The following is a 25,707-nucleotide window of genomic DNA, read 5'->3' as shown; positions in this document are numbered from 1 at the left end:
CTTTAAAATAAATCTTTCTCGACAGATGATAGATGAGAGGCAGATAGATAGATGATAGATAATATAGATACATGTAAATGCAATATAGATAGATATGTGAATGCTACTACACACACACACACACACACACACACACACACACTCAAGTTTACTGGGTTCAGCAAATGCCTTCAAAGACAAAGTTGACTTCAGGGCCCGCTTACAACTGCATTTCTATCTTCATCAGGTTTCTGCCTTCACAACAGCCTATCAATGCATTTAGGAAATTTAAAATTATTTTATCCAGGATGTTTGTTTTTAATGGAAGGGTTGGTCATCTACCATACTGGCAAAAATGGAAGTCAGTAAACAAGCTGATTTATTGTGCTTTTCTTTAACTTACCTTAAGAGACAACCGAATCGTGAAATGTGGCTCATGTCTTGGTGACTCCTATCACCTGATGTTAATGGGTATCTTCCTTTTGCCGGACTCAGTATATTGCATCATGTAAATCATTGTATTAATGATTATAACCACACATACTTGATTCAAAATCACTGAGGTGCAAGGTAGATCTTTACGGAATGTCTCTTACGCCTATGGAGTGTGGGGTTACTTCCCACCAACTGCAAACTTGCCTCAACATCTTTTAACATTTCACTTTCTTTCCCCACTCCCTTGAATGGAGGACTACTCGCTTCCCCTGAGACCTACCATCTCTCCTTCCTCTTGCAGTGGGGAGGCAGGGTGGAGAGGAAGAGGTCAAAAATAATTGAGAGATTACTCAAGGGTGTTCAACCTGGATGGCCAGATCAATGTTTGGTAGAGTATGTAGGAGAAAGTGTATCTTTGCTGGGGCAGGATGAACTCCACTTTAGATATGCCGAATCAGAAATGACAGGAGGGCAATGCGAAAGCCACCAGACAATTGAAAAAGGAAACCTAGAGTTTGGAAAGGACATTTGTTCTTTTTGCAACATTTTCTTCTCACTATGTTCTGAGGGACACGGACACCATGAGTGAAGTAGCCTCTATTGCTGTCAGCTCTGTCGGGCAGAATAAGATTTAAGATAAGGAAAGAAGAAAAAGAGTCAAGCTGAGGTAAACACCTTTGCCTGGTTTCTTAAAGCCAATCGGCTTTTACATATTGTCTTTCTCCAAGATCTACTTAAAATACTTATATTGTAAAGATTGACAGCTGAACCAGCTTTAGCTCAAAACACCAGATAATTGGAATGCAAAGAAAATACAACTGTGTATCAGTCAGACCAAAGAGCTCTGGTCAAGATATTTCCAGCTAAGAGAGGGGCAAGATTCATTGACTGACAAACTTGAAAAGCCCAAAGGTGAGTGTGGAGTATTGAAAAATGTTTTTGACAAATATTTATGAAATAAGGGAAATTCCCAACATGAAAAATATATGTATGGAAGGAAAAAAACTGGAAGTACGCCAGCATGTAAATAGTTGTTGTCTACATTATTACAGGTGATTTTAATTGTCATCTTTCAGTATTCTGATTTTTAATTATGGTGACACGGGGTAGTGTAATGAGCAGAACTTGGGCTTTGGAGCCTGGCAGACCTGGGCATTACAACTATGCCTGCTGTGTAAAAAACTCCACCTCTCTGACCCTGGGTTGTCTCACAGGAAAAATAGGAATAATGACAAGACTGATGTCTGGATTCAATGACATGAAGTGCTTGCCATAAATAGGAAACAGGATTATTATATGAACAAGTATTGCATTTGTGTGGTTGCTCCTTCTTTCATTTTCTACTTTAATGATTTTTTTAAACATTGCTTCTTCCCTGTTTCTTTAGAGCTCAATTTCCTTCTTAGGAAAAGTGGTATCCACTCCAGTTGTTTTTCTTCTCAGCACAGGTTAAGTGTACATTCTTTCAGTCTATTATAAATTACCTTAATTTTATGTTTACTCTTGAAAAGTAGTTTAGGAGGATACGAATTTCTAGATTTGACTTTTTTTAACCAGCATTTTGAAGTTATTCTCTTTCAACTTCTAGCATAACTGTCGAGCAGATTGCTAATCAAACAACTATTGTTCTACATTCTCTAAGAGTTAGGAAGCCACAGTTAGCCATTCCTTTCTCCATATAAAATGCCTCATTAAAATATGTAGCTACTGTGTCTCTGGTACTCGAACATGCCCGTAGTATCATTCTATTGAAAAAGGAAAAGTAAATCTGATAGAATCTGCTCTTGGTAAACCTAGGCTGGCTCTCCCTGCTTTCTTCTCTACATACTTAAAAAAACTATGCTTTTAACAATTATGATTTGTTTTCTGCTCAGGAGCAATAAACTCACCGAGTCTATAATTTCTAGACTCTCCTTCCCCTCTTTGCGCAATCCTAGAGAAGGCAAGAGTTCCAAGAGTATCATTCAGATTTTCTAAGCACATCGAGTATCTCACCTAAGTCAGTTTGCATCTCAGCCACCTATAGGACCCCAGCGGGCAACACAAATGAGCTAAGTGGAGCATGTCAGGCCAGAGGCAAAAGGAAACAGAAGGACTGTACTAAAGGAGCAATCATTATTCAGCTCCTGGCAAACCGTTGCCACACAGGAAGGAGTCCAATCAGTACTCCAGGGCATCCAATGTTTCAAGCAAAGTTGAAATACAAAACCTAATTTAAATGTGAAATCTCCTTACTTCTAAGTGTTGGCAATTATTCATTTATTTATTTATTTTTTTGCAGTTCACGGGCCTCTCGCTGTTGTGGCCTCTGCCGTTGCGGAGCACAGGCTTCGGACGCGCAGGCTCAGCGGCCATGTCTCACGGGCCCAGCAGCTCCGCAGCATGTGGGATCCTCCCGGCCCGGGGCACGAACCCGTGTCCCCTGCATCGGCAGGCGGACTCTCAACCACTGCGCCACCAGGGAAGCCCGTTGGCAATTATTTGAAAAATCAGATCTCACGTTGGACCAAAGCATAAGAATATCAGTGGGCAGAATTCAGCACACAGGAGTTGAGTTTTAATCTCTTGCTCTAAACTAAGAAATCGAGGTGTCTGTTTAAGAGAAGGCCGGGAGGGAAGACCTAAAAAGTCAAATTGGAGGCGCCAATCCTCTCCTGAAAATGTCTCTTTTTATCTATTTATAGATAATATTTATCTATACTATCCTCCTTGCCCCAGAGCACAAAAGTAAAATGAGAGTGAGGTGATTACAAAACTACAAAGGATGGAGAAAAAAATGCAACCACAACTCCCAAGGAGTAGCCTTCCTGCACTCTTTACTGTTTCTGCTGTAAACGATGCTGCAAAAGGCCCACAGCTTTTTACTTCTTGCATAGTAGCACCAAGAGTGACTTCTTCCATCTTTCATACTTTAAGAAATGTGAGGTAATTCTTCAAGCCCTGTCCCTCACCCCCTCTCTACCCCAGCTAAAACACAGATCACAAATTATCCCAATTTGCAATGTGCAAAATTGTTTAAATGCCATTTGTCACAACTTCCCATTCCTTTTGAAATCTTTTTCCTGTTTGGAATTACAGTCTAAGGAATCTTGCTTACTGTTGCAAAGCGTTTTTTTAATTGTTTTCTTGGTGAGTGGGAGGCACTCGTACCCAAGCCATTATATGCTATCATTATTTCCTAGCATTCTGAAACATTCATGAAAAGCTAGAAAATCATTCTCTAATTCCTAGGCTTAAAATACTTACGGTGAAGTCAAATTCCATTAGTAATAAACAACCGGCACCTAACTTTCAAGTGCCTGATGCTACATAGCATGACGAAGGTCTGATCTCTGTATCCTATGGAAGAAGCACTCAAGCCAGGCCAGAGAGTTTCCCAACACGCTCATATTCAAGGCAATCACAATATTCCATTGATACTTTGCACTAAAATCCACAACAAATTGGGCAAATAGCCTTCCAAGTCACTCTGTCAGCATTCAGAGGCAAGTGAATAAGAACTTAGGATTCACTGTCCTATTAAAAATATTCCTAGCTTCCGTTCTTCTTGAAAACCATGTTAGAAGCACTGAGGTTGTTCAATGTGCCTTCTATCACAGCAATTCCACTTCGATGCCTTTGTTTTTTAGTTCAATACTGAGCATGTTAACAAGATATTACAGATTGATAACCAAGGCCAGGCATTTCTTAAGTTTATTGGGGAATTCTTAGTTGGGAGAGAAAGATCACAGACTTAAACAACTGGAAAAAGATAAAAGAACAATTAATTGCACATTATTACAAAAGTAATTTCTGAAATGTTTATTCTGAGCCACTGCTAAAACAAAATTTTAGTTCGTATTTTGGTAAATGAACATATTAAATTACTGAAAAGCAAAAAAACAAAAAGTTACTGTTATGCAAGATCTTAATGTAGTAATTCAACACAAACAGCTACAGTTACTCAAAGCCGCTTTTGCTCTATATCTGGTATATTAAACAAAAATGTGAATTACTTTTAACACTGCACAAGTAACCAAAGGTAGTAAATCCAGAATTAAAACCTGATATTAAATAGTATTCAAACATTTCAACAAAAACAAAACAATGAACTTCTAGAACTATAATTCTACCCATGTGAAAGGAATGTACATGGATGGTTAAAAAAAATAAATAAATAAATAAAGTGACAAGAGTGACCAACACTGTATCTGCATCTTCAGAACAGGAATACAGTGAGTGAGTAAGTGTGTGCAGGGTCTTCTAATAAAAATGAGAAAAAACGCATTTCATTTTAGTACAATTTCGTAATTCCCACGGAAGCTCTAACTTGCATGTGCTGGTGACAGGTGGACAGGGTTTTAAGTGGAAAGTATTTTCCCTACCCCCTGAATATGGATGCATTACTTTTTAAAAATTCTGCGGAAAGTTTCCCTTGAAAAAACAAAATTTAAAGCAATAGATTGATGGGAAATTGATCATTTTAATTGTGGAAGAATAATATTTGCTAAATAATTAACTAAGAAGACATCTGCACCTAGACTCTGATGATGAGTCAAGGTTAAACTTTGCATTTGGGGAACGTGCATGATATCAAAGTCACGTGGGTAAACTAGCTTCCACTTTATACCTGGTGCATTTAATTAAGTAATTAACTTCTCCTACCAGTAAAATAAAACCTTTATTTAAGCAAAGTGAAAGTATCATGAATTGAATTAATTCACATCAAATATCCGAAAGGGTAAGTGGAACATTTTTCAAAATATGACGATGTTATCACATATATTCACTGAGTGAATATTCTTAAAGATTTTATTACTCCATTAAATTGTGTCACACCATCCAATAGATACTGTAATTTTCTTCCGTGTCATTCCTTTTGTATAAATCAGGAAATATTTTCAAAATCAGAATAATACCCAAAATATAAATGTAATTTAATCTTGGCTTGGGAAAAGAAGAATATGAAAGAAGTGCCCCATTTCAGTCTGAAACAATGTTCTAAAAACCCCGTCAGAGGCCTCCTTCACTTTCTTTCCACAGATCCTTCGATGGTTCTGAAACTGATAAAACAGAGAATTCAACCTAAAGCACAACACAACTTTAACAGTTCTGAATAAAATATCGTATTTCATAAGGGCCAAAGTGTGCAGAATGGTAGTATTACACTCTCATAATAAATCTACTTATGCCAAGTATATTTTTAACAAAATAAGACAGAGTCGTCCTCAACAAACAGACCTGTTCTGAAGGCTGAACAACCAAATAGATCTACAACGTCTTTGGAAAAATCACAAAGTGCCTTTAAACAAAGTAAGTTTAGACTGTTCTTGATTAAAAGATACTGTTATAAACTCCAATGTTTTCTCTCTATATATGGAAGCTTAACTCCCGTTTCTTTTCACATCTGCCAACACTTAATATTTTTCTCTACACCCCTGCACTGAACTGACAGAAGTGTGGAGTTCCACTGTGATTAGTACTATGCATCCTAGTGTCTAAGGATTGGCCTGTCAGTCCGCAGTGGCTGAATAAGGGAATCCTGAATCCATCACAGCTCCAGATAATGCAAAGAAAACAAAGACATGAGGAAAATCTTACCATAAGAAATAAACATTTTCAAGTACAGAAAGTTTTACAGAACTAATACATTGTCACTTTAGCTTAAAAGAAATTCAGAACTCAGTTTTGCTGTTAATAAAACCCGTACATACATCGAAGTCAACAAACTAACAAACACTTGTAAAAATTCAATCTAAGCTTAATAACCAATCAATCTATGTCATAACAACCTGGTTCCTAACTTTAAAAAACCCATTCCAGTGCTGCTGCATATCAAGTTCTGAGAAGCTAAAGACAGAATCAATTCTGGTTATATACATTTCCTGCATTTCTCCACCTTAAAAAAATACCTGAAGAAACTTCAGGAAAATTTATTTTTAAGGCCTGCTCTATTTCTTTATCTTAAATTGAGAAAAACCAAAGCTTACACAGTGTAACCTTGAAATATTTAAATAGATTTTGGTATTTTTCTTAAAAAGCAATAAAATAATTTCTCTACTGTAATTATAATTCAAATTAATGTAAGTGCCCTTATTCCTTGTCCCCTGGTGGGTGCTATGTCTTCTATACTTTGTGCAGCTTCCAGAACAGTCAGTGCTCAAGAAACAAGAAAATGTAACAGAGCAAAATCAAAGCCTCCAACAAGATATAACTCTAGGGTTAAAAAATCTGCTAATGGAAGAACCAAAAATTCACACACACATACCCTCACATACAAAACACAATCCCGGTCCTCTATGCAGGTCAACTCGCAGTTACTAAAGACAAGTAGTAGAAAATGCAGAGCCCAGAAAGACTGCATCAGAGGACTTTACAAAACAGTGCAGATACACTTTACTGGGGAAGGGATTCAGGGGAGGGTCCCATTTTTTTTCTAGAAAAAGCTTATCTTTGCTAAAGTGGGGTGTGTTTTTTCCAAAATCCCAACAGTGAAAATAATTATTGGGCTTCTAAATGCATTTCCAAATTAACATTAAGTTTTAAAATGTCAACATGTTTTGCACCTTTATTTTCATTTATAGGATAAGTTGGGGACCCAAAAGAGTGAATAAGAAATAAAAATTCTTACTGCACAATCTTTATAGACATTTTATTTTAAAGCACCTTTTTAATGTTAACAGTGGGTTTCTAACAAGAAAAGAGTAAAATAAAAGAGGGCACCAACCACTAGCAAGGTAAAGTTCTCCTTTACGCACATGCACACACGCGCGCGCGCGCGCGCGCGCACACACACACACACACACACACACTTGCTTTCATGCCAGAACAATTGGTAACATTAGCAAATAATGTCATTTGATGAAAGGCTGGGGAAACTACCACTTATGATATTTATAGAAACCTAAACTACTCATGTTTCTAAGAAATTAAATAACTTGGGGGATTCAAAAAGCTACCAATAGGTGAACTATGAAAATAAAATTGACCCTTAAAAATAGGACAAAAGATGTCAGAAAAAAAATTAGCCTCGATGCTATTTTTTGATGTGAGATTTGTTATTAACAGGATACCATTTGCTTGCGAAGGAGCAAAATATAACTCCCTATCCCTGTCACCCACCCTCAGCCACCTCAGTGCAAATTCTAGCAGCACTATTTGGATGCAAAAAGAATGCTGTCAGTGAATGTCCCTGAAAGCCTTCAAATACATGTTCTTAGGGTCTTAACACACTACACATGTGTATAGAAGGATAAACGAAGATAATATTTGAGAGATTACAAAAGTTTGAACTATATATACCATGTGATGACACAACGCACTTAAAAAGCTATATTTACCTTCCTCCCAATTCGCTTTAAATGTTAATATTCACTATTCAAATTTTACCCTATGCATCTTTATCTGTTCCTTCCTCTCTCAAAACAAATCATAAAATATACTGGTTTGGAGTTTGTTCTATGCATTTTCCAAGAGCCAATCAAACAGGGACTCAGATCTCTCATCGCTGGACGTCTTCTCCATCGCCTCACAGTATTTAAGCACAGCCTGCAGGAGGTCTCCCACTTTCCAGCCTTTTTCTTGTAATCGTTTCGAAAGCTAGTAAGAAAGAAAGGTTAAGTCAAACATCAGATAAAACTAAGAATCCTGGTGTTCGCAGTAAAATACTGTTTCCCAGTTGGAACAAGGTCCTCTCCCCTAAACCACCACTCTTGACACAAATTAAACGTTTTTCCTTCGTGGCTTTTGTAAGTACTCTCCTCTGCAGAATGACACTTCGCGATCGCTGGAGCCAGAATCCCACAAACCTCACCCAGCAGACATACGCCCTCTGTGTGGGCGCACAGAGGCTACATTTCTACAGGAAATTCTTAACCTAACCAAATACATCTGCCATACCCTCAATTAGGAACATAAAATAATAAAGACAATGTCAAGTTTAATAAAAGGACGTGGATTTCCCTTCCACAACACAGTGTGTTTTCTTCCCTGGAATACGCACTCTAGCCTCAACGGAAACATGGCTTTCTAAGTTAAGAAATGTTAATGTTTCAAAAAAAAAAAAAAAAGTAAATAAATATTAAATATTGTGGCGATCATTTTGCAATATATACCAATATCGAATCATGTTGTACACCTGAAACTAATACGATGTTATATATCAATTATAGCCCAATTTTTTTAAAGTAAATAAATGCACGTTTAAATAAACCATCACCACCAATCAGAACATGTCTTCACTCATTTTTTTCTACTTAGTTCTGTAAAAACTAATTTTTTGTAATATAAATATGCTTAACCTTTTAAAAAATAGCTTTACTGCAATATAATTCACATACCATACAATCACCCATTTAAAATATACCAGTCAATGGTTTTCATTATATTCACAGAGTTGAATGCAACATCATCACAATCGATATTAGGACACTTTTATCACACCCCAAAAAAAGCCCTACCTGTTAATCATCACTCCCCACTCCTCCAAACCCCCTCAACTCTAGACAATCACTAATCTACTTTCAGTCGAAAGACTTGCCTATTTTGGCCATTTCATTTTAATGGAATCATAAAATATATGGTCTTCTGTGACCTGGCTTCTTTCATTTAGCATAATGATTTCAAGTTTCCTCCATGGTACAGCATGTCTTTACTTCATTCCTTTTTATTGACAGATAATATTCCACTGCATGGATATTCCACATTTTATTCATCCATTCATCGGTTAATGGACATTTAGGATATTTCCACTTTTGGCCTATTCTAACATTGCCATGGACATATGTTTTCATTCCTCTTGGGTATATACCTGGGAGTAGAATTGCTGGGTCATATGATAACGCTGTGTTTAACTTTTTGAGGAACTGGAAGAATGTTTTCTTAGGTCACGTGGGGATGAGGTTCCCTTACCCCAGCACCATTACACTCAGCTCTGCCTAAGGACTTCCTTAGCCCTCAATTTATCCAAGACTAAATGACTTGAAAATGTTTGCCTCGCTAAGGTCAGTTCTAATACTTTCCCTTCCCATTCTTTCTCCTTGACAATTCACGTCCTGAGCATCCCTTTCTGTCTTATTTTCTCCTTCTGCCTCAAAACAGAAATCTATACTGGAAAAATCCAAGAAGTATAAATAAAGACAACAAAATACAAAAAAAAAAAGATTTTACATAATATCTTTTTCACATACTTCTTTCAACAGTATCTTTGTAAACTCTGAACCAGGTATCAAGAGTAACTTGATTCTTCCTTTTTTGTTATTATTGATCATCTTACATTGGTTATTCTTTGGACTACTCTATATTACATAGTAAGATTAAACCAAAGTTCCGATAAGGAAAATTCTTGGAAAAAACCTTAAGACTGTAAACTAAAAATCTTGACTGATAATGTAGTCGGGGACTTCCCTGGTGGCACACTGGTTAAGAATCCACCTGCCAATGCAGGGGACATGGGTTTGATCCCTGGTCTGGGAAGATCCCACATGCCGCGGAACAACTAAGCCCATGCACCACAACTACTGAGCCTGTGCTCTAGAGCCCGTGAGCCACAACTACTGAGCCCGCGTGCCACAACTACTGCCGCCCACGCGCCTAGAGCCTGTGCTCCACAACAAGAAGCCTGCGCTCCGCGACGAAGAGTGGCCCCCACTCGCTGCAACTAGAGAAAGCCCGTGCGCAGCAACAAAGACCCAACACAGCCAAAAATAAATAAATATATAAATAAATAAATTTATATAAAAAAGTAAGGTACTTGGCACACAGTAAGTTAGCAATAAAAATATCCTATTAGTGCAACTAACCTGAATGTTCTATTATTAGAACCCTATTAAATGCTCAAAGTGAACTATTGTCCCTTATTAAATGTTTAAACGTTTATTGGCTTTTGCTTATGCCAGCTTCTCATACTAATGAAACTGGATTAACAGAAGAGACACACTAATTACCAGGCACGATTATGAAGCAATTAAATACAAAGAATAACTCTATCTTTTCATATGAATACATGAAATGCTTATTTTTTAAAAAAATTAATTTTCTTATTAGTCATCAATTTTATACACATAGTGTATACATGTCAATCCCAATCTCCCAATTCATACCACCACCACCACCACCACCACCCCCCACCACCGCTTTCCCCACTTGGTGTCCACACATTAGTTCTCTACATCTGTGTCTCAATTTCTGCTCTGTAAACCAGTTCATCTGTACCATTTTCTAGGTGGTGCATATATGTGTTAATATACGATATTTGTTTTTCTCTTTCTGACTTACTTCACTCTGTATGACAACCTCTAGATCCATCCACGTCACTACAAATGACCCGATTTCGTTCCTTTTCATGGCGGAGTAATATTCCCTTCTATATATGTACCACATCTTCTTTATCCATTCGTCTGTCGATGGGCATTTAGGTTGCTTCCATGACCTGGCTATTGTAAACAGTGCTGCAATGAACATTGGGGTGCATGTGTCTTTCTGAATTACGGTTTTCTCTGGGTATGTGCCCAGTAGTGGGATTGCTGGGTCGTATGGTAATACTATTTTTAGTTCCTTAAGGAACCTCCATACTGTTCTCCATAGTGGCTGTATCAATTTACATTCCCACCAACAGTGCAAGAGGGTTCCCTTTTCTCCACACCCTCTCCAGCATTTGCTGTTTGTAGATTTTCTGATGCTGCCTATTCTAACTGGTGTGAGGTGATACCTCATTGTAATTTTCATTTGCATTTCTCTAATAATTAGTGATGCTGAGCAGCTTTTCATGTGCTTCTTGGCCATCTGTATGTCTGCTTTGGAGAAATGTCTATTTAGGTCTTCTGCCCATTTCTGGATTGGGTTGTTTGTTTTTTTAATATTGAGCTGAATGAGCTGTTTATATATTTTGGAGATTAATCCTTTGTCCGTTGATTGGTTTGCAAACATTTTCTCCCATGCTGAGGGTTGTCTTTTGGTCTTATGGTTTCCTTTGCTGTGCAAAAGCTTTTAAGGTTCATTAGGTCCCATTTGTTTATTTTTGTTTTTATTTCCATTACTCTAGAAGGTGGAACAGAAAAGATCTTGCTGTGACTTATGTCAAAGAGTGTTCTTCCTATGTTTTCCTCTAAGAGTTTTATAGTGCCCAGTCTCACATTTAGGTCTCTAATCCATTTTGAGTTTATTTTTGTGTATGGTGTTAGGGAGTCTTCTAATTTCTTCTTTTACATGGAGCTGTCCAGTTTTCCCAGCATCACTTATTGAAGAGACTGTCTTTTCTCCATTGTATATCTTTGCCTCCTTTGTCACAGATTAGTTGACCATAGGTGTGTGGGTTTATCTCTGGGCTTTCTATCCTGTTCCATTGATCTATATTTCTGTTTTGGGTTCAGTACCATATTGTCTTGATTACTGTAGCTTTGTAGTATAGTCTGAAGTCAGGGAGTCTGATTCCTCCAGCTCCGTTTTTTTCCCTCAAGACTGCTTTGGCTATTCGGGGTCTTTTGTGTCTCCATACAAACTTTAAGATTTGTTGTTCTAGTTCTGTAAAAAATACCATTGGTAATTTGATAGGGATTGCATTCAATCTGTAGATTGCTTTGGTTAGTACAGTCATTTTCAAAATATTGATTCTTCCAATCCAAGAACATGGTATATCTCTCCATCTGTTGGTATCATCTTTCTTTCATCAGTGTCTTACAGTTTTCGGCATACAGGTCTTTTGTATCCCTCGGTAGGTTTATTCCTAGGTATTTTATTGTCTTGAAATGGTAAATGAAAGTGTTTCCTTAATTTCTCTTTCAGATTTTTCATCATTAGTGTATAGGAATGCAAGAGATTTCTGTCCATTAATTATGCATCTTGAAACTCTACCAAATTCATTGATTAGCTCTAGTAGTTTTCTGGTGGCACATTTAGGATTCTCTATGTATAGTGTCATATCATCTGCAAACAGGGACAGTTTTACTTCTTTTCCAATTTGTATTCCTTTTTTCTTCCCTGACTGCCGTGGCTAGGACTTCCAAAACTATGTTGAACAAGAGTGGTGAGAGTGGACATCCTTGTCTTGTTCCTGATCTTAGAGGAAATGCTTTCAGTTTTTCACCATTGAGAATGATGTTTGCTGTGGGTCTGTCATATATGGCCTTTATTATGTTGAAGTAGGTTCCCTCTATGCCCACTTTCTGGAGGGTTTTTATCATAAATGGGTGTTGAATTTTGTCAAAAACTTTTTCTGCATCTGCATTGAGATGATGATATGGTTTTTATTCTTCAATTTGTTAATATGGTGCATCACATTGATTGATTTGCATATACTGAAGAATCCTTGAATCCCTGGGATAAATCCCACTTGATCATGGTGTATGATCCTTTTAATGTGTTGTTGGATTCTGTTTGCTAGTATTTTGTTGAGGATTTTTGCATCTTTATTCATCAATGATATTGGTCTGCAATTTTCTTTTTTTGTACTATCTGTGTCTGGTTTTGGTATCAGGGTGATGGTGGCCTCATAGAATGAGTTTGGGAGTGTTCATCCCTCTGCTGTATTTTGGACGAGTTTGAGAAGGATCGGTATTAGCTCTTCTCTAAATGTTTGATAGAATTCACCTGTGAAGCCTTCAGGTCCTGCACTTTTGTTTGTTGGAAGATTGTTAATCACAGTTTCAATTTCATTACTTGTGATCGGCTTATTCATATTTTCTATTTCTTCCTGGTTCAGTCTTAGAAGGTTATACTTTTCTAAGAATTTGTCCATTTCTTCCAGGTTGTCCATGTTACTGGCATAGAGTTGCTTGTAGCAGTCTCTTAGGATGCTTTGTATTTCTGCGGTGTCTGTTTTAACTTCTCCTTTTTCATTTCTAATTTTATTGAGTTCTCTCCCTCTTTTTCTTGATGAGTCTGGCTAATGGCTTATCAATTTTGTCTATCTTCTCAAAGAACCAGCTTTTAGTTTTACTGATCTTTGCTATTATTTTCTTTGTTTCTATTTCATTTATTTCTGCTCTGATCTTTATGAGTTCTTTCCTTCTGCTAACTTTGGGTTTTGTTTGTTCTTCTTTCTCTAGTTCCTTTAGGTGAAACGTTAGATTGTTTATTTGGGATTTTTCTTGTTTTGTGAAGTAGGCTTGTATAGCTATAAACTTCCCTCTTAGAACTGCTTTTGCTGCATCCCATAGGTTTTGGATCGTCATGTTTTCATTGTCATTTGTCTCCAGGTACTTTTTGATTTCCTCTTTGATTTCTTCAGTGATTTCTTGGTTATTTAGTAACATATTGTTTAGCCTCCATGTGTTTGTGTTTTTTACGGGTTTTCTTCCCTGTAATTGATTTCTAATCTCATTGCATTGTGGTCAGAAAAGATGTTTGATATGTTTCAATTTTCTTAAATTTACTGAGGCTTGATTTGTGACCCAAGATGTGATCTAGCCTGGAGAATGTTCCGTGCGCACTTGAGAAAAAAGTGTAATCTGCTGTTTTTGGATGGAATGTCCTATAAATATCAATTAAATCTGGTCTATTGTGTCATTTACAGCTTGTGTTTCCTTATTTTCTGTTTGGATGATCTGTCCTTGGTGTAAGTGAGGTGTTAAAGTCCCCCACTATTATTGTGTTACTGTCGATTTCCTCTTTTAGAGCTGTTAGCAGCTGCCTTATATATTGAGGTGTCCCTGTGTTGGGTGCATATATATTTATAAGTGTTATATCTTCTTCTTGGATTGATCCCTTGATCATTACGTAGTGTCCTTCCTTGTCTCTTGTAACATTCTTTATTTTAAAGTCTATTTTATCTGATATTGAGTATTGTTACTCCAGCTTTCTTTTGATTTCCATCTGCATGGAATATCTTTTTCCATCCCCGCACTTTCAGTCTGTATGTGTCCCTAGGTCTGAAGTGGGTCTCTTGTAGACAGCACATATATGGGTCTTGTTTTTGTATCCATTCAGTGAGCCTGTGTCATTTGGGTGGAGCATTTAATCCATTCACGTTTAAGGTAATTATCGATATGTATGTTCCTATTACCATTTTCTTAATTGTTTTGGGTTTGTTTTTGTAGGTCCTTTTCTTCTCTTGTGTTTCCCACTTACAGAAGTTCCTTTAGCACTTGTTGTAGAGCTGGTTTCATGGTTCTGAATTCTCTCAGCTTTTGCTTGTCTGTAAAGCTTTTGATTTCTCCTTTGAATCTGAATGAGATCCTCGCTGGGTAGAGTAATCTTGGTGGTAGGTTCTTCCCTTTCATCACTTTTAAGTATATCATGCCACTCCCTTCTGGCTTGTCGAGTTTCTGCTGAGAAATCAGTTGTTAAGCTTATGGGAGTTCCCTTGTATGTTATTTGTCGTTTTTTCCTTGCTGCGTTCAGTAATTTTTCTTTGTCTTTAATTTTTGCCAATTTGATGACTGTGTGTCTTGGTATGTTTCTCCTTGGGTTTATCCTGTATGGGATTCTCTGCGTTTTCTGGACTTGGGTGGCTATTTCCTTTCCCACCTTAGGGAAGTTTTCGACTATAATCTCTTCAAATATTTTCTCGGGTCCTTTCTCTCTCTCTTCTCCTTCTGGGACCCCTATAATGTGAATGCTATTGTGTTTAATGTTGTCCCAGAGGTCTCTTAGGCTGTCTTCATTTCTTTTCATTCTTTTTTCTTTATTCTGTTCTGCAGCAGTGAATTCCACCATTCTGTCTTCCAGGTCACTTACCTGTTCTTCTGCCTCAGTTATTCTGCTATTGATTCCTTCTAGTGTTAGTTTTCATTTCAGTTATTGTATTGTTCATCTCTGTTTGTTTGTTCTTTTAATTCTTCTAGATCTTTGTTAGACATTTCTTGCATCTTCTCGATCTTTGCCTCCATTCTTTTTCCGAGGTCCTGGATCATCTTCACTATCTATTCTGAATTCTTTTTCTGGAAGGTTGCCTATCTCCACTTCATTTAGCTGTTTTTCTGGGGTTTTATCTTGTTCCTTCATCTGATACATAGCTCTCTGCCTTTTCATCTTGTCTATCTTTCTGTGAATGTGGTTTTTGTTCCACAGGCTGCAGGACTGTAGTTCTTCTGCTGTCTGCCCTCTGGTGGATGAGGCTATCTAAGAGACTTGTGCAAGTTTCCTGATGGAAGGGACTGGTGGTGGGTAGAGCTGGCTGTTGCTCTGGTGGTCAGAGCTCAGTAAAACTTTAATCTGCTTGTCTGATGATGGGCGGGGTTGGGGTCCCTCCCTGTTGGTTGTTTGGCCTGAGGCGACCCAACACTGGAGCCTACCTGGGCTCTTTGGTGGGGCTAGTGGTGGTGTCTGGGACGGCTCACACCAAGGAGTACTTCCCAGAACTTCTGCTGCCAGTAAGACCCTATTTCTAATATGGACGGATTCATTCAGATCTACATCAGTGATCCAAGCATTACAGAGTGTAAAGACCATAAGTCATATGACTCATCCTTTCCATGGTTTATTTCCACAAACACTATCACTTGCCCAGAAATAACTATAATTTTGTCAATCTCTTATTTCCCGGACCCAAGTTCTTTATGATTGATTTCCTTATTTCCAGTGCATTTGACCTGAAGTCATAGGTCCATCCAATCGATAAGACAGGAAACTCAAGAAATGCTTATTAAAGGCACCTAACTGAAAATTTTGGATGTGCCAGGCAGTAGATTAAGCATTTTTTTTTTACAGTATTATACTTAATCCTCACAAACCTCTGCAAGGTAAATTCTATACTCATTTCCATGGTACAGATAAAGAAACTGAGACTGGTGAACTTACCCAAGGTTACACTGCTAGAGAGTGGCAGAGCTGATACCTGAGCCCAACCACTGGACTCTATTACCTGAGCATTAACCCACTTTCTATCAACCATGTGTCACAGAACATCATATACCGTGTCCTCACAACCACCCTATAAGGTAGGTACTTACTTGTATAAACTCCTTCTTTGCAGAGTCATGAAAATAAAGTTCTGCAACTTCGGCCTCAGAGGCAACGAGCCACTGAAGAATAATCCTTAGCTGGGGGTCTACTGTGCATGGCTCCGTGTCAACATTTGTAATTAGCAGAGTATTTCCATCTTGCTCGGAACCTAATATTTAAATTGAAACGATATGAAGTGAAACTCATCAATTCAACTCTCAGTGCTCTGCTTTCCAAGGACATATAAGCATTTTCCACTTGTTAAGATTCCAAGGAATTCTGGAAAAAAACTCATCTTTTCTTAATTGTACCATAACATCAACTAAAGCATTACTTTGAAAATGCAAAATAATGCTAAAACAAAGGAACAGCTTTGATCATTTGTGACAGCACAAATGCAAAACTCTATTCTGAGGTATCGAATTCAAGAGCCAATTCACAAATACCATAATTTGTGTCAAAATATAATCTATAGGTAAAGCCGAAAAAAAAAAAAAAACTAAAATGCTACAATTACAATCAAAATATAAATAAAACACAAATAAAAAGCTCAAATAAATGTATTAAATGGGCTTTAAGAAAGCTTTCTGAACTAAGAGAAATAGCAGCAGCAGTGAACACTTGTATTGCACATATTACATCCTAAGTATTGTTTTAATCTCTTTATAGCTTATGGGAGTTCCCTTGTATGTTATTTGTCGTTTTTTCCTTGCTGCGTTCAGTAATTTTTCTTTGTCTTTAATTTTTGCCAATTTGATGACTGTGTGTCTTGGTATGTTTCTCCTTGGGTTTATCCTGTATGGGATTCTCTGCGTTTTCTGGACTTGGGTGGCTATTTCCTTTCCCACCTTAGGGAAGTTTTCGACTATAATCTCTTCAAATATTTTCTCGGGTCCTTTCTCTCTCTCTTCTCCTTCTGGGACCCCTATAATGTGAATGCTATTGTGTTTAATGTTGTCCCAGAGGTCTCTTAGGCTGTCTTCATTTCTTTTCATTCTTTTTTCTTTATTCTGTTCTGCAGCAGTGAATTCCACCATTCTGTCTTCCAGGTCACTTACCTGTTCTTCTGCCTCAGTTATTCTGCTATTGATTCCTTCTAGTGTTAGTTTTCATTTCAGTTATTGTATTGTTCATCTCTGTTTGTTTGTTCTTTTAATTCTTCTAGATCTTTGTTAGACATTTCTTGCATCTTCTCGATCTTTGCCTCCATTCTTTTTCCGAGGTCCTGGATCATCTTCACTATCTATTCTGAATTCTTTTTCTGGAAGGTTGCCTATCTCCACTTCATTTAGCTGTTTTTCTGGGGTTTTATCTTGTTCCTTCATCTGATACATAGCTCTCTGCCTTTTCATCTTGTCTATCTTTCTGTGAATGTGGTTTTTGTTCCACAGGCTGCAGGACTGTAGTTCTTCTGCTGTCTGCCCTCTGGTGGATGAGGCTATCTAAGAGACTTGTGCAAGTTTCCTGATGGAAGGGACTGGTGGTGGGTAGAGCTGGCTGTTGCTCTGGTGGTCAGAGCTCAGTAAAACTTTAATCTGCTTGTCTGATGATGGGCGGGGTTGGGGTCCCTCCCTGTTGGTTGTTTGGCCTGAGGCGACCCAACACTGGAGCCTACCTGGGCTCTTTGGTGGGGCTAGTGGTGGTGTCTGGGACGGCTCACACCAAGGAGTACTTCCCAGAACTTCTGCTGCCAGTAAGACCCTATTTCTAATATGGACGGATTCATTCAGATCTACATCAGTGATCCAAGCATTACAGAGTGTAAAGACCATAAGTCATATGACTCATCCTTTCCATGGTTTATTTCCACAAACACTATCACTTGCCCAGAAATAACTATAATTTTGTCAATCTCTTATTTCCCGGACCCAAGTTCTTTATGATTGATTTCCTTATTTCCAGTGCATTTGACCTGAAGTCATAGGTCCATCCAATCGATAAGACAGGAAACTCAAGAAATGCTTATTAAAGGCACCTAACTGAAAATTTTGGATGTGCCAGGCAGTAGATTAAGCATTTTTTTTTTACAGTATTATACTTAATCCTCACAAACCTCTGCAAGGTAAATTCTATACTCATTTCCATGGTACAGATAAAGAAACTGAGACTGGTGAACTTACCCAAGGTTACACTGCTAGAGAGTGGCAGAGCTGATACCTGAGCCCAACCACTGGACTCTATTACCTGAGCATTAACCCACTTTCTATCAACCATGTGTCACAGAACATCATATACCGTGTCCTCACAACCACCCTATAAGGTAGGTACTTACTTGTATAAACTCCTTCTTTGCAGAGTCATGAAAATAAAGTTCTGCAACTTCGGCCTCAGAGGCAACGAGCCACTGAAGAATAATCCTTAGCTGGGGGTCTACTGTGCATGGCTCCGTGTCAACATTTGTAATTAGCAGAGTATTTCCATCTTGCTCGGAACCTAATATTTAAATTGAAACGATATGAAGTGAAACTCATCAATTCAACTCTCAGTGCTCTGCTTTCCAAGGACATATAAGCATTTTCCACTTGTTAAGATTCCAAGGAATTCTGGAAAAAAACTCATCTTTTCTTAATTGTACCATAACATCAACTAAAGCATTACTTTGAAAATGCAAAATAATGCTAAAACAAAGGAACAGCTTTGATCATTTGTGACAGCACAAATGCAAAACTCTATTCTGAGGTATCGAATTCAAGAGCCAATTCACAAATACCATAATTTGTGTCAAAATATAATCTATAGGTAAAGCCGAAAAAAAAAAAAAAACTAAAATGCTACAATTACAATCAAAATATAAATAAAACACAAATAAAAAGCTCAAATAAATGTATTAAATGGGCTTTAAGAAAGCTTTCTGAACTAAGAGAAATAGCAGCAGCAGTGAACACTTGTATTGCACATATTACATCCTAAGTATTGTTTTAATCTCTTTATATATACAAACTCCTTTAATCCTCACAAGCACCCTGTGAGGAGGGAACTGCTATCATCTCATTTTACAGGTGAGGAATCTGAGGCAGAGAGAGATCCAGAGTCTCACAGCCAGAAATGGCTGAGCCAGGAAATAAACACAGGCGGTCTGGCTCCATGCTCTTAATCACTTCACTCTTTAGGCAAAATACGAAAAAAAAAAAAAAAAAAAAAAAAAAAAAAAAGTCATATGCAACCACTTACCTCCCAAAAGCTAAACCAGGGAATTTTCTGATACACCCCTATTATAAATAAGACACTGTTCTCAAGTTTATTTTTTAATGAAAATTATGATTTCAACATAAAGAAGGTGAATCCCTGTTGACTATAAAACTAATACCCGTGGACCAGTATCGTGTGTTTAACACTGCTGCTTAGTGGTGGGCCTCCCACACAAGAGGCCAGCAGTGGGGCATGCTGGCAGACGTGGCACCAATTTGCACCAGTAATGGACATTTGTTGGTGAATGTCCCTGATTCTTTTTTTTACAGTTTGCAGGGCATTCTAGACCACTACTAATCATTTTTAGGATTCGTATTGACCCCTAAAATTTTTCATTTAAAAAAACTGGTCCACACTATTCTCTTAGCATAAATGTATTATCACTTCCCTCCTCTCTCCCCTCTGACTTTCAGTCAAAAATGGGTCTGGTAGACGACGGTACAAGACACAGTCTTTGGACCATTCTGTAAATTCTGCAGAGGTCATGGGGTTGAAGTGTTCTCTGTACCACTGGACTTCTCAGTTCAGGGTTCCTGGTTGCCTGGCCTAAGAGTGACTTGTCTTTGGAGAGGTTACTCAACCCTAGCGAAAAGAGAAAGAACTGACATCCTGCAGTTACAAACAATAACAAAAAAAAATGAAGTTTGTTGCCTTAGGATTGCCATAATTTTGAATCATTTATAAATATACATCAATCCATCTCCTAATTTACCAATTTCTAATTTAACAAATTTGAAAGTTAGCTACAATTTTCTATATAATGAGAGATGACTATAATCTCTAAAGCTGAGTAATGACATATCTACATATCATTAACCTCCCAGTTTATTCCTAGTTACCAAAAAAAATACTGAACAGCCTGTGACCAATGGTATCTAGTATTTATATCTTTGGAACCATGTTCATTAAAGGAAGAAACGAATATTTTCTTCAAATATATGTGTGAGTGTTAAGACTGGAATTGAGGGAAGGAAGAATCGATTTTAAAATATCGCTTTTATTTTTACTTCTTGATTTATGTAAGGTTGACAGCAAGACAAACTGACGTGATATGATAATAAATTATATCTCATAATGTAAGAATTTTATATATATGAAGAGATTATCGTGAATTTCTCTCTCAAATAATTGGATAATTCTTTTAAAGTAGTTCAGTCTTTACACTGATGAGTACTTCCTTAGTTTAGCAATCAAATAACACAAACTGCTCAGCAAAGGATCTGACACTGGTTAGATTAGTCAAGAATACCTTGATCTGGACTATTTCTTCATCTTTCAATTCCTTTATTTTATTATCTGTACAATAAGAAATTTGGACAAGAACTTCTCTTGGGTCTACTCTAGTTACAAATTTTTGTAATTTTAATGGAAAACAATTTAAAAATAAATCAAAGTTTGTTCCAATGAATATTATTTCAAGTTACATTGAATAGTTTAAATGAATAATCTTGTATTGAAGGGATCCCAAAAGACATTAATAACCAAAAGGGAAGGGAAAAAATACCATTGTGAAATGTAAGATGATTTTTTTCTCAGTTATTATTAGAAGTCTTCAGTTAGTATTTCCCATTTAATCTGACTTCATATAGGTTATTATAAATGTCTTTTCTTTTTGTATGTCTTTATTGCTTAATATTCCAAGTCTAGTAAAATCTTATAGCAAATAAATCAATGAATTTAAACAAAACAAGAAAGAATACCCTGGTTTGTAATGTAAAAACCCTGATTTGTAACAACCCAGCGCCTCTCTGATGAAAATGTACAAACACAAACATTAAAGACTTTTCTAAAGAACCTTATAAAAAAACATGCAAAAAATTTGAAAAAACAAATTGTCAGTTGGTTACCTTCTACATCGTCCTCATGCTCTTCATCTTCATCATCCGGCCCATCACTTATCGAATGACGTAGCAGAAGCAGTTAAAAAAAAAAAAAAAAGCTTTAATTAATAATGGTACTAAAGCCAATTCTTAAAACGTGGTAAAAAATGAATGATACAATATGACATGATATTTAAAAAGGGGAGAAATGACAATAAAAAGGAAGCTTTGCTTCTCACACCATTTCATGTTAAAATCTCAATTGCAAATGATGCCTAAAGGTAAGTTATCAATAACTGAGAAGTTCTACCTGACCATGATATCTGTACAGCGTCAAGTAATTACATAATAAAATTTAATTTAAAATAACTTAAAGCCAAAATATTCTAATTTGGTTTTAGATAACACAGCATCTGAATATTGCAGAATGCCATGAATAATTATTTATTAATGCTTCTGCTGATGCCATTTGTATATATTTTTTTAACATAGTAAAAAAACATTTTTTCTATACCTTTCTTATAAATAAAACTGCAAACAAAAACAAAAAACCAAAACAAAACCACAGAAATCCTGTAGGAAGCAAGCTCTTTTTAATGAAACAGTAATTGGTAGAATGAAAAATAGCAAGCAGTGCAACACATGCATAGAATTAACACATTCTGCAATTAGATGTCAGTCACATCTTAGCATAGTTGAATTTTTTCATTAGATGTAAATTTATCAAGCAGAATCATGTCAAAATATAGGAGAAAAGCAGGTTGATACACTTGGGCATTGTAACCCACATTTTTTTAAGAATATCACATCATGCATTAGTGGTGAAAAACTCATCAGCGTTTAGGTTTCTGGACTGGACCAACCTGTCTGATGTTGGAAAGGATAAATTGTCCTCATACAAATCTCCTTCTAAAGCAAGACTGCTCCAGCTACTGCTGTTACCATTACTGCCAGAGGAAGAAAAGAACAGAGCTGAACTAGCAAATGAATGGTAAAGACGACCCTGGTTTTCCTTGGAACAGCATGCATCAGTGGTAACAGCGGACGTTCTGAAGCTGCCACAGTGGGTGCAGCATCTGTGCAGTTACGTAAAGACCATCACTGCTACTGTACAAGGTATTTGACAGCTTCAGAGATTTGGGAGTTTTCTTACTTGTCCTCAAAAGTTCATGAAAATTATTCTAAATGGGTATTTATTTTACAGATTAAGACAATGACTTTTAGGACAGTAAATGAATGCATGAACTAAGAAGTTTCACAATGAAATTACTATCTATGGCAAAGCTTAGGATATAATTTGTAGAAAGCCAATGCTCTTCAGTTTGGATAAAGTTTAAAAACAAAAAAACCACAGGTTAACATTCTCTCAAGTCTTTAGATAGTGCAAACAGTGATGGGCCAGGGTGGTGGTGGAGGATGGGGAAAGGGATGGGATGGCAGACACCAAAACACAGTCCCAAATAGACCTTTTCTAACCACTGGGAGAAAAGCTGTCTTCTGATTTTAAAATACTCTTATTATGTCAATTACCTTCATTTCATTAATTATGTATAATTCAGTAGGTGGCAAATAATATACATTTTCTTCAGAATATTGAATAACCAAGGTCTAATCAAGCATTACACTTGTCTGATCAGCCAGTCACTGACGCCACACAGATACCTTCTCACGCTACCTAATCAAAAGAAAGTAACTACATTCTACGAGTGCGGCAAAGCGATACAACACAAAAAGCAACTGCGTTCAGAAACAAAACTAAATTCAGTTTTTCAGATTAAAATCTAAACATGCAATTTTTAAAAATTCTAATCATTAAAATAATTAGTAAGCACACATTAGTTTGCAGTGATAAGCAGCTATATTTTCCCATATTAGGCTAGACGATTATAAAAATTAATAGTCACAGAAACCAAAATTTTGGTTCCAAAAAATGAATTAACATAAAATCATCTTTCATGCATCAGTAAATGTCAACAAGGTTACCAAAAAAGGGGATGATTATTTAAAATTTCTAAATAGTTTCCAGGCCATCTCAATAATTAACATATCCATATTAACTCTAGCACTATCAAACTGTCACAAACCATAATGCATTACAGAATTAAAGTTAAAACTGATCAGTGTCTTTTCGACATTATATTCAAACAAATATAGATCTATTATAAAACCATTAAACCAACCAGAGTTTTTGCCCATGTAGTCTGTTCCCAGACAAACCAAAAATGAGAAAATATGGAAATACAGAATGGATAGACAGCTGTGAGCCGAAGAGAAAGAGAAAATTAATGATCTCAAACACCATATTTACTTCTATTAATAGAATGATTATCTAAGCAACAGAAAAAAATTACAAAATTAAAATTCTTACCCATTTCCACACTAAAGCCATGTATCTTAAGTGTGGTCTCTAAATCACTTGCTTTAAAATAACCTGAGGGACTTATCAAGCCTGCAGAATCTTGGGACCCTCCAATGACCCAGGGAATCTTAATCTCTGGGAGGCAAGCACACCCCCAACCCTGGATGAGCCCCACTAAGTTTTTCTTTGTGCCTGAACCTTAAGGCCACACAGCATCATTAGTTCTTATTAATTCTATAGTCAATTAAAAGCACAGGTGTTTTTCTGACAAGAGGCTATCAAGTCAGGTTTTCCCCAACCTGAATTCAAATAATTAATTTTCTGAACCTAAATGCATTTACCTATGTTAAACATTATTAGTTTAGCCTCACCCTGATTTGGTCTTTTTGAACCTTGGTTCTGTTAATGGGATTACCTTTTCATCTTTGTTTTGAGTCACTCACAAATACTAAGTGTTCTACATCACTAATAAAATAATGCTGAAGGGGAAGAACCAAGGACAGACCTTGGTAGGTACCTCCCTCTTTCCATCAAATTAGATAACATTCCACATCAAGTCATTCAACCAGCTACAGTCCTCTTAATGCCACTAGCCTCTAACCCTTGTTCTCCCACTTTAACACCAGGATTCTGTAAGCAACAATGTCAACCCCCAACTGAAATTCTAGAAGCCTGCTTCTCAAAGATGAGAGAAGAATTTAAGTGTTTAATATTCTACTCTGAAGTTATGGGAAGGGCCAAATGATGATCTGTGATATTACCCCCACTCCCTGCTACCAGTTTTAAAGACTGCCTTTTTGGATTTAGATTTTGTAAAATACTGGTGGTTTACGTCACATTTTAAGAAATTATGACAAAATAGATTCTTTATAAAAATATTAATACTTACTGGTTAATCCAAGCATCAAACAAAATACTCTGAGATGATGTGTTCTAACAGGTGAAAAGCCGTGTAGGCCTTTACAGAGTTAAGCAGCTTCTATGCTGTTCTAACAGGTGAAAAGCCATTTAGGCCTTTACAGAGTTAAGAATATAAGAAACGACTGTTATAATTAATAAAATATTCCAAGACTGTTTTAATGAACAAAGTTAACTGAGAAAATGATATATGAAGTGACTTCTGCTGTGCAAAACCATGTTTTTATAATGAGTTTATGTATTTTCAGTCATTCAAGTATAAATTGCTCAAGTTACAGTGTTCCTGAAAGGACAAGTAAGGAATCCTTCCCCCCAAAAGATACTACTTTCATGTCAAGAAAATTACAGGGCCATTTCGATGCCTTTTACAGATAACTTGTTCTTTTTCCTATCCTTTAGAGCAAAAAAACAAGTACCCTCTTGAAAGTGAGAAAGAAAATTTTTTCCTCAAAAATTCATGAGAAGTCCAAGTAAAGATTAAAGGGTACAGAATCAAAAGTATGAAGTATTTCTCAAATCAACTATTGGCACATTCAAAGAAAATTAGCTCAGCTAGTTATTGTATTTAATAAATGTCAAAACCATTAGAAATATGTTGTTAACAATAAAATACACTTTGAAAATAACAGATTTTCAAATTCAGGATTTTAAAATCAAACTCAATGTAAATTTATAGCTTACTTCTGAGGTCTGAGTACCTGAAGTATGCAATTACATGCAAAATCATAGTCACCTTTCACTTAGATGATGAAAACTACTGCTTTCATCCTGGTGTTCATCTTCAAAACTTAAATTGGACCAGCTACCAGTGCTGTCATCACCAATACTGAGATTCATCTGCTGGCTACCAAAAGACTCAGTTGACTGAAAGTCCTCTATTTCTTTTGGACTGGAAAAAAAAAAAAAAAAGTAAGGAAGAAAGAAAGAAAGTCCAAAAGCATCAGATTCTGAATTATAGGACCATCCATTTGATGATAAAGATGACAAAAACAAGAAGTGATATTCAGGAGCTAGACCAGTGGTCCATCTAACCCTTGGTTTGTGTCTGCTAATAAAGAGACTTGGCAGGAGAGCATACTAACTTCAAAGTTAGCTGAGGCACCTACACAACATCCCTAACTCATCTTGTTCATCTATTATGGATCCATC

General features: G+C 36.7%; 1 protein-coding gene across 1 annotated transcript in view; it reads right to left on the bottom strand.

Moving 5' to 3' along the window:
- Nucleotides 1-7,851: 7,851 nt before the first annotated feature.
- The window catches only part of AKAP11 (A-kinase anchoring protein 11), a 55,085-nt gene continuing 37,229 nt past the window's right edge, over nt 7,852-25,707 (bottom strand). The window contains exons 8-12 of the mRNA XM_007468616.1: nt 25,292-25,447; nt 22,145-22,228; nt 21,309-21,355; nt 18,545-18,705; nt 7,852-7,992 (exon numbers count right to left, since the gene is read on the bottom strand). Coding sequence (XP_007468678.1) covers nt 7,852-7,992; nt 18,545-18,705; nt 21,309-21,355; nt 22,145-22,228; nt 25,292-25,447 — 589 coding nt within the window. The remainder of the gene's footprint in view (nt 7,993-18,544; nt 18,706-21,308; nt 21,356-22,144; nt 22,229-25,291; nt 25,448-25,707) is intronic.

Source organism: Lipotes vexillifer, unplaced genomic scaffold (assembly GCF_000442215.2).
Source record: "Lipotes vexillifer unplaced genomic scaffold, Lipotes_vexillifer_v1.1 scaffold479, whole genome shotgun sequence".
NCBI classification, from domain to species: Eukaryota; Metazoa; Chordata; class Mammalia; order Artiodactyla; family Lipotidae; genus Lipotes; species Lipotes vexillifer.
Note: the sequence above shows the minus strand (reverse complement) of the source record. Positions and strands in the feature narration are given on the sequence as shown.